Source organism: Chelonoidis abingdonii, chromosome 3 (assembly GCF_003597395.2).
Source record: "Chelonoidis abingdonii isolate Lonesome George chromosome 3, CheloAbing_2.0, whole genome shotgun sequence".
NCBI lineage: Eukaryota > Metazoa > Chordata > Testudines > Testudinidae > Chelonoidis > Chelonoidis abingdonii.
In genome coordinates this window covers 131,987,621-131,997,362 of record NC_133771.1, presented here as the reverse complement: position 1 = coordinate 131,997,362, position 9,742 = coordinate 131,987,621, and the positions used below count along the sequence as shown (strand labels likewise).

The following is a 9,742-nucleotide window of genomic DNA, read 5'->3' as shown; positions in this document are numbered from 1 at the left end:
GTGACTGGTTCATATAAGAGTTTAGTGAGCCTACTGCTAAGTGCTTTAGCTCAAGTGGTTGAGGCTCATCTTTTAGCTCTGCAGGTTCTGGTTTAAAACCCTCAGTGTTCAAAGATTCTGGAAATTATCAGAACTATTGCTAGAGAAATTTTTAACTAATCTATTGAAATCACATCATCATTTTGCTTGCTGGGAAATGTGACCACTTTAACTCTGAAGGGTGAAGAGAATCATGCTTGTATTAAGTGTAAACAATGCTAGGGACTGGAAGAAAGTGTCTCATGCCCACATGGATTGGCCCACACTCTCTTTCATCTAATATATGGGCAGAATTCCTATTGAAGGCCTTGGTTTATAAGAAGTGCCATTGCAAAAGAATGGACAAACAAGAAAAGTGTTACAGACTTGTGATCTCTGCTTTGGAGATCACTCCCACAAAGTTACTTGTGTTGAACTTATGAATGACTTCATATACTGTACAGATGTAGCCTCCCAACATTTTGAATTGCTGCTGTTCTCATATCCATCCACTTAATGCTGAATAATGGCACATAGATATTTTGACTACTTCAGTATATATGCCAGAAGCTATGTTTATATGCAAATCTACATAATTCATAACAACATTTCTTCTTAAAGTAGCCACCAACAAATGCTCTGGCTCACTGGCTTTAGAGAATCCAGTAAACATCTCTCTTTTAACCAAACAGCGACTGTGAAGGTTAATGAAAGTGGTTTAACTGGGAACTGGCTGCTGCTTTGTGGTTTCCCTCATGCTGCTCTGACAGTCTTTCCTAGCTGGTTCATAGACTGTTGCCTCCAGAAGGGCTTGGAGGGTCTCTAGACATATGCTTCTGACACTGCCCCACCACTCATCGTACAGTAACTTAATGCTGCTCCAACAATGTTTAGAGTATCACAGGCATTTGTCAGCGTAACAGTCTACTTGCTGCAAGCCATGGACACAAGCATATCAAGGACGTGATCCATTGCTCACTGAACTCAATGGGAGTCTTTCCATTGATTTCAGTGGGTGGTTTATCAGGCTCCACGAGTGGATCTTAATAAGAAAACACTAAGGGGAAGCCAGTGTCACTGTTCGGAGCAACTGCACTTTCACCCACTCTCGGTTCTCAGCTTCTCAGCCATCACCTCTGTTGAGTAGAGACCCATGTTTTTCTCCCTTCTGACTAGGGTTTTTTCAGGCTGCACATTCCCTGCCTACACTGTGATACCCACATCAAGCCAGACTGCCTAACCAGGCCAGTGTCTGTGCGTCACTTTCTCTCTGAAGACTTATGAACAGCATAATTTCCAGCAGTTATAGATTACCATACAGCCCTTTATAAGCAATCACATTTATTCTTAAGGCAAAAGCATTACAGAAAAAACATAAAAACAATACAATTTCTGAGATGCATGCTAAAAACTTCCCAGAGGTCACCCATCAGTCTTATGGGGCCAAAGTCCTAATTGTTCCTAGAAAGGATTGCCCTCCCCCGGATAGAATGTTCTGTCCATTTGCAAGATCAGAAAGGAGACCCTGAGTCAGTTTAAATTCAGGCTATTTAAAAGTCATTTCTTTGTCTGTTTGTCTCTGAAGAATTCAATTTGAGCTATTATATGTAAGCCTCCCTCATGGTACTTCTCCAGAGGTGTTACATCCTGAGTGAATTTGCCTAATCATCCCCCACTGTTCTGAATTCCTGGAGGGGCTGTGATTACCCTGCCCCATGGAGTTAATCATAGAATCATAGACTTTAACGTCAAAAGGGACCATTATGATCATCTACTCTGACCTCATGCACAACACAGGCCACAGAATCTCACCCATCCACTCCTGTATCAAACCTATGTCTGAGTCATTGAAGTCCTCCAATCAGGATTTAAAGACTTCAAGGTGCAGAGAATCTTCCAGAAAGTGACCTGTGCCTAACGATGCAGAGGAAGGTAAAAAATATCCAGGGCCTCTGCCAATCTGCCCTCGAGGAAAATTCCTTCCTGACCCCAAATATGGCCATCAGCTAAACTGTGAGCATGTGGGCAAGAGTCATCAGCCAGCACTCAGGAAAATTCTCTGTAGTAACTCAGATCCCACCCCATCTAACATCCCATCACAGGCCACTGGGCATATTTACCGCTAATGGTCAAAGATCAATTAATTGCCAAAATTAAGCTATCCCATCATACCATCCCTTCCATAAACTTATCAAGCTTAGTCTTGAAGCCAGATATGTCTTTTGCCCCCACTACTCCCCTTGGAAGGCTGTTCCAGAACTTCACTCCTCCAATGGTAGAAACCTTTGTCTAATTTCAAGTCTAAACTTCCTGATGGTCGGTTTATATCCATTTGTTCTTGTGTCCGCATTGGTAATGAACTTAAATAATTCCTCCCCCTCCCTGATATTTATTCCTCTGATATATTTATAGAGAGCAATCATAGCTCCCCTCAGCCTTCTTTTGGTTACCTAAACAAGCCAAGCTCTTTGAGTCTCCTTTCATAAGACAAGTTTTCCACTCCTCAGATCATTCTAGTAGCCCTTCTTGGTACCTGTTCCAGTTTTAATTCATCCTTCTGAAACATGGGAGACCAGAACTGCACACAGTATTGCGGATGAGGTCTTACCAGTGCCTTGTATAACGGTACTAACACCTCCTTATCTTTACTGGAAGTAACTCAACTGATGAATTACATGCAATCCCAGGCTTACAATGACACAAACGTAATACAGTCAACTCTCCCAAAGAGATTGCACAAAATTGCCATATCTGTCACAGCCTGAACTTCCAGAAACATGATACAATGTTAAAACGTGTATACATGGGGTGTTTCAGAGGTGTCATTGAATGACTGAGGGAGTGGGAATGGAATGTAGAGCATTTCACCTTTGAAAAACTCAGTTTATTAGGCTGAGAGTTACTGAAAATCATTACCATCCCAAAAATTATTTGGTGACTTATTTGAGATGTGTTGTAGGCCTCTCTGACTGGACAAGTGACTATGTCACACGTACACAAAACACCACCAGAGTTGACACTAATTATTTACTAATATTTCCTGACATTGCAGAGCAATGGTCTAGGTAAAGCGAGCTAAAGTCTTGTTTGGGTTGCCTACTCACGAACTCACCATTACAACTGGCAGCCTCAGCAGACACCAAGAAAAGAACAGGCATGGAGAACTAATTACCCACTAACCCTCGAGTTGGGTCATCCAGGGTCAGTGGACATGCTCTTCTACTTGGGCATGAAAACTGGGATATACTTGTATGTCCCTTGGGTCCATTACTTGACTTTAAGCCCTTGTAATGCTTCCTAATCCGCAAATGTATATCATCTGGACACAGTATTCTGAGAGCTGGAAAGAAGACTGCAGTGGGCACTTGCCCAACAGCTAGGGTGACCAGACAGCAAATGTGAAAAATCAGGACGGGGTGGAGGGTAATAGGAGCTTATATAAGAAAGAGACTCCAAAATCAGGACTGTCCCTATAAAATTGGGACATCTGGTCACCCTACTGTCACGGACTCACAGATCGTGCCCACACTTGGCCCTGTGCGGTCCGTGGGGGGTGCCCCTTTCAGTGAGACAGCCCTTCTCGGGGGTCCACTCTCTCTCGGGGTCAGGCCCCTCCACCTCCTGGAGCCGCACCTCTCTGAGCCTTAGCACGTCTGTCTCTGCCGTGGGCCCCCTCCGGGAGTCCACGCACTCTGGACCCCCTGGGCCTCTTCACCCCCAAAGGGGCTGATGCAACCCTGTTCTCTAGACCAGAGTGACTCTCAGCCAGCATAAAACAGGAGGGTTTATTGAGAGTTGAACACAGCACAGGAAACTCTCAGGGCCTCAGGCCTGGCCTCTCACAATAACAGCACATCCCAGTCTCCCTGCATCCAGGTGGGCTCTGCCTGCTTCCCCTCACCAGCCTGAGCCCCCCTGCTTTCCAGCTGGGTCTCTGATATCCCCGGCCTCAAGCCCCGCCTCAGTCCATTGTCTTCTCTCCAGGTAAACAGGGTCGTAAACAGGAAGGCCTGAGTCCCCTTTCCTCGCAGCTCTCCTCTGGCTGGAACCGGCTGGTCAGGTCACCGGGGTCCTCTCTCTGCAGCCCATTGTCCTCCCACTGGCCAGAACCAGTTGTGTCTCCTGGGCTGGGGTCCCGAGTCCCTCTCCGGTCCTCTGTAACAACAAACTCCCTCTCCCCTCACCTTGTTAAACCAGTAACACCCAGGTACATTGAGTCCCACCCCCTGTGCATGCAAACCCTGGAAAAGACAGAAAACCCCAAGAAAACCCCCACTTCGTCACACCTACTAACAGCAGCCAGAAAACTCAGCAGCTGAGAAACTGGTCTCCAATCACCCAGTACTGTTTCTTGGGGATGGGTAAACTGCATTGTAGTGTTTTGACCATTCAAAACTAGATATGCAAGAAAGAATCAATTTAAAAATTGATCTTAAGATTCTGCTTTCTTTGGGAAATAAGGATTGCTATTATTTTTCGTGATCAGCAAGGGATGAGGTTATGTGGGGGTTAGGGTGACCAGATAGTCAGTGTAAAAAAAATTGGGATGGGGGTAATAGGTGCCTATATAAGAAAAATCCCCCAAAATCGGGACTGTCCCTATAAAATTGGGACATCTGGTCACCTTGGTGGGGGTGGCTTCATAAATATTATTTTGTTTTACTAGCTCAGGGCATACACCAGGGGCTGACATGACTACGGAAAGGTTTCAAACAGAGAAGGAACAGGAAACAGTTTTGCAATTCTAATAAGCACACTGGGACTGTTTGCTTTTAGATCTGGGTAAGATTAGAACTACACAGGAACGTTTGCCAGCCTCACAGGACAGAGGGGGAAATCAGGACTGATTCAGATGAACAGGCTGTAAATTGCTGCCACTGCAGTGACAGACTCCAGTGACTGCTTTTAAGAGGTCTGTCATCAATATTGAAATTGCAATTCACAGCAAGCCTCCTGAAAGGTAATTCAATTGAACAAATGGCTAAGGGCTAGAGTCTGACTAGCTCGTGAACACAGCATGTGTGCATGGGGATGAGCAAGGAGCTTCCTCCCATTGTGCAGCATATGTAAGGCCAGCCACCACTACAGTCCCTGCACTTAGGTGCTTTGCACCTTACAGTCATTTGCGCCTCTGCAAGGTGGGTATAATGATTTTGTTGAACTCTTCCATGGGGGGAAAAAAAAACAAAAATGAAACATTTTTTGACTAGCTCTAATCATAACTCTTTTTTTCTGCAATGTACAATTTACCCTACAGAAGCCCTTTCATTGCACCTCAGGCATATATCACTTTTTATCCCTGTTTTTGTTTCACTAGTTTGCATTCTAAGAGTCTGATTCTGCAACCCTCCCTCACATTCAGTAGCACCTGCTCCCACTGACCTCAGTAGGCCTGCTCACATGAGCAACTGCTACAGAGAATAAACTAGGCTTGGAGTCTCTACTGCCTCGCACTTTGCATAGTCATTTGCACCCGTCAAAGCAGGTATGAAATGCTTCCCGAATAGCACTCCCTTTGCACTGGTGTAAATAACCACACTAGGGACAAAGCAGTGGAGAATCAGAACCTCAGGCTCTTAACAGGCACTCATCACCAAGAATACTGGGAGGCCAGAGATTTCTGTACATTACAACAGTGATTCTCAGCTTTTTCCATCCCATGATCCTAATTAAAAATGTTTCAGGCTCCCCCCTCTCCTATTTAGCTATAAAGACAGGTGCAGGGAGAGTTGTGACCCCTTGAAGCCTGTTTGTGGCTCTTCTGGGGATCACAAAACCCAGTTTGAGAATCTATGTGTTATAGCATCTTGTGTTAGTTTGGTAATGGGCATTGCTGACATGGGTATGTGCCTGGCAAACTATCTATGGCTTTTATATGATTCCCCCATCACTGTTGTGTCTGAGTGCCTCACAATTTTAGATCCCTGTGAAGTATAGAAATTCTATTATTCCTATTTTAGAGATAGGGAACTCAGTCACGGATAGGAAAAGCAGCTTGCCCACAGGTGCACTGGAATTCTGTGATGTAGTAGTGAATTGAACTCAGAGATGCTAAACTAGGCCATTAACTGCTGGACCATACTTCTTGTCCAGTTGGAACAGGCAAGATGTTGCAAGCTTAGGGACAGCATGTAAGGGGGCTTAGAGATGAGTGCAGGAGGAGTGGTGAGGCTGGTTTCATTATCACAGAGAGGGGAGGAGAAGTAAGAAGTGATGGCAGAGATGTAGGCATGGTGGAGTCGTATGTGGCCCTGCAGATAAAAGAAAATTAAACTTCAAAGCGAAGATGACGGGATGCCACTAGAGGGATCGACGAGAAGAGTGAGTCATGAGTACACCAGTAATTTTGAGGCGTGATCATATGAGATGTTAACAAGCAGTTGAGAGAATTTCCTGAGCTGCCAACAAGTGACGACTGAGTTTTACAGAGCAGCCATGGTACAAGCCTCTGTTGTTCACAAACAGGAACTGTCTGCTCCTTTCATTAGAAAAGGTCCATATCACAACAGCGGCATGTGCTTTTTCTTAGCAGAGCTCGGTCCTGCTAAGTCAGAGTCACCTTGTATGCAGCCAAGCAAGAGCCAGTAAAATGGGCATTAATAAAGTTGTTCTGAGCCACACAAAAGAGCAGAGGTAATGCAGATGTGAACTGCTCAGAGGCAGGATGGTTTTAGAAGATAAGACATGGATGGGCTGAAGGCTTAGCAGAGGACAGCTACTGCAGGCAGAGACAGTGAATGCAATACGCATACTAGAGAAACAGACTACTTCATGTCTGGGGAGCTTCCAGCTGAGTTTAATGCCTACTGGATCTGTGACACCCAGATTAAGTCTGGCACCCTGACTGAGCAAGCAGGAAATGCTTCTTTGTCCTGGCTCTGTGGGATTCAGGGGAGGAGCCCTACTGTGTGAGAGCACCCTGCCCCAAGCCAGCCCCATCCTCTGCTACAGGACCAGCACAGGTTAACTGAACAACTGGACTCAGAGGGGGCAAATGCTGTGAGCTTCCTGCAAGTAAGGACCACACAGCCCCATGGATGTACAGGTAAGAAGCCACAGCTGAGACTCCTGTCTGCAGTCACTCTGATCTCTTTCTAGCTTGGCATCTCTCCCCACACCAGCTCACTCTGAGTGCAGAGCAGGGGAAGTTTCTCCTCTTTCCACCTTCAGGGATAGGTAAAGGGAGCAGAGGGGTGTGGACATCCACGGTGTGAGAGGGAAGGTGAAGGGGGACCTTGGTGAGGGCAAGGCAGATCATCAAGGAATGAAGAAAGAGGAGCTTGGCAGGATGTGCAAGGGATTTGCAGGAGGGGAGCCTGAGAGGCAGAAACTGGGTTGGGAACTTGGGGAAGAAGAGCTGGGGAGGAGAAAGCAGAGAGATGAAGGATGAAGACAAGGGAGGCTGGAGAGATGGGACTGGGGAGAGGCAGAGCAAGGCGGGATTATGGGATACATCAAGGGGCAAAGGGGGGGGATAAAAAGGAAGTGGGTGCCATAGAAGGAAGATAGAGAGGGGGACATCACAGGATAAGATTTAGACAGACCTAGGGGTAGAGGGATACTGGATGTGGCAAAGGGGCTACAGACACCTTGGAAGAGTGAAGAGAAGTGGGATAGCTGTGGGTAGGTTGTGGAGAGGAGAAAGGATGGTGTTTGAAGGGACAGGAAGTAGAGACTGGACTTGTGGGTAGAGGAGAGAGGATGGAAAGTTGGGTAGAGGCCAGGGAGGTGTTTAGAACTTTAGGTGGAGGTAGGAGGGAACTAATACTGCTGGGAGCTTTGGGCACAGCGTGGCTCCTGGTTCTGGGAGTGTCTTTGTCCTCCCTTGACTTTGCTGACAGAATTACTCCTCTGATTGGCAGCTGTCAGCTAGGCCTGATTGATTCCCAGGAGAAAACAGCCTTTGCTACCTGGGTTATTCCACTTAGCCACCCCTCAGCATTTAGTAGGTTGTATCCTCCATGGCCACCAGCAGTATGCAGCTGCACACCTGCATGATGAGTCATCTTTAGTCCTGCTTATCAGTCACATCTGAGTGAGAAGGGAACTGACCTTGAGGGAGGCTGGAGTCAGTGCTCACCTGAACTCCTGCAAATTTGGGAAAGGAGAAGCTACAAACTTGCTAGGGAATGGGCAGGTTCAACCTACCCTACCTCCACCCACAGAGAAAGTGGAGACCCTGCAAAAAGCCCAAACCCTAAAACCAAGAAGCAGGTATGATTCTTCTTGGAGATGGCCGGCTATTGCATGGGATTCCTGCCATATTTCACCACACTTGACTAAGTTTAAAAAACAGTGAGGCACCACAGCAGGTGTGTGAGACAGAACCATGTGACCAGGCTTTCACAGTGATACAAGAACATATTTTGTAAAACAGCCTGGACTGAGCAGCCTGGATTTTAACTGGATGCTTACTCTACTGAGCAGATTAATTGGATATTGAATTGGGGGCTGTATGATTCCAGAAGTTTCAGGGTGAAGACCACAATATATTATACTGGAGATGTAGACTCCTTCCTATTGGGGTGGGGAGTGGGGAAGATGTTTAAGGTACAGAGAGTGGTTGCTTTAAGACTGTACTAGCTTGGGAACCCTTTTATTTTGGTTACAGGCCATGCTGCCCTGTGTTGGTTACATACTCTGAAAGAGTCTAATCTCCAGATCATCCATTACTACTTGAGGCTCCAGCCTTGTGTTTTCCATGTACAACACTGACCTGGGAGGCAGCATGAGAAGGGTTAACTTCCTTTGTCAAGACACTAATACTGCCACAATCTTTAGAGAGTGAATCATAGGTGACATTCCGAGAGGATGAGTATATGAGGTGTTTCTGGCCTTTCATAGAGAAGAACCTTTTCTGGTCTGACAGCACCCTTCCCCCAATTTGGTCGCTGGAAAGAAATCCCAGCATTCTTGCCTCTAATATAATGAGGCCAGCATGGATTATACAAGGGGAGTTTGCTAGGTAAGTGGACCTTGTTAACTTGCCAATTTGGGGCATTTAACTTGCTGAATTTGCCTGGGGGGGAAGCTCAGAGAACAGTCAGCCCACAAGAAAGGGCGGCTCTAACCCAAATAACTGGGAAAGGGGTCTCTCTACACAGTGAGCTATTTAAGTTTTTTTTTTAATTGCTGCTGTTAAAGACAATCCTGGGCCCGCATTCTAGTCTATGTGTGACTCTCCGCTGTGGAAAGGGACTGCAAAACAGCCAGATGTCTCCAGCTGGCGTGTAAAGTTGGCATAGCTACCTTCTGTCATTCCCCCTCTCCCCTCATAGCCTGATTCCAGCATGGGGAACAATCTAGGGGGAAAGCATGGCCAGATGTCAATGTGCTCCGGCAACCCTCAGTAAGTGGGAGGCAGCAGCAGCCAGGGATAGTTTTGAGCAGCTCTTGGGCTGCTGTAAACTATGCTGGTGCCAGAAGCAGGGAGTGGATGACAGGGGATGGATCACTCAGTGACTGCCTGTTCTGCTCATTCCCTCTGAAGTGCCTGGTATTGGTCACTGTTGGAAAACAGGCTAGATAGCTGGACCTGTCATAGCTTCCTACTCAGATTTGAACCTTAGCGTTCATATACTGAGAAGCTAGCATGAACCCTCTAAGCTTAATTACCAGCTTAGATCTGATATCGCTGTCACCAGCCAAGTTTTTTTTCCAGGGCTTGGCTCCCTCTCTGGTCTCCCAAAACCTTCTCTGGGGAACCCCCAAGACTCAGATGCCC

At 46.4% G+C, this 9,742-nt stretch overlaps 1 protein-coding gene across 6 annotated transcripts in view; it reads left to right on the top strand.

Moving 5' to 3' along the window:
• Nucleotides 1-6,688: 6,688 nt before the first annotated feature.
• Nucleotides 6,689-9,742, top strand: part of UNC93A (unc-93 homolog A) — a 31,776-nt gene continuing 28,722 nt past the window's right edge. For 4 of the 6 annotated variants that reach the window (XM_032781373.2, XM_032781378.2, XM_032781365.2 and 1 more), the window contains exon 1: nucleotides 6,689-7,063. In XM_032781373.2, coding sequence (XP_032637264.1) covers nucleotides 7,052-7,063 — 12 coding nt within the window. In that variant the 5' untranslated portion in view covers nucleotides 6,689-7,051. Of the gene's footprint in view, nucleotides 7,064-8,629; nucleotides 8,984-9,742 lie in introns of all 6 variants that reach the window. The other 2 variants (XM_032781355.2, XM_075064118.1) reach the window with 2 other exon arrangements.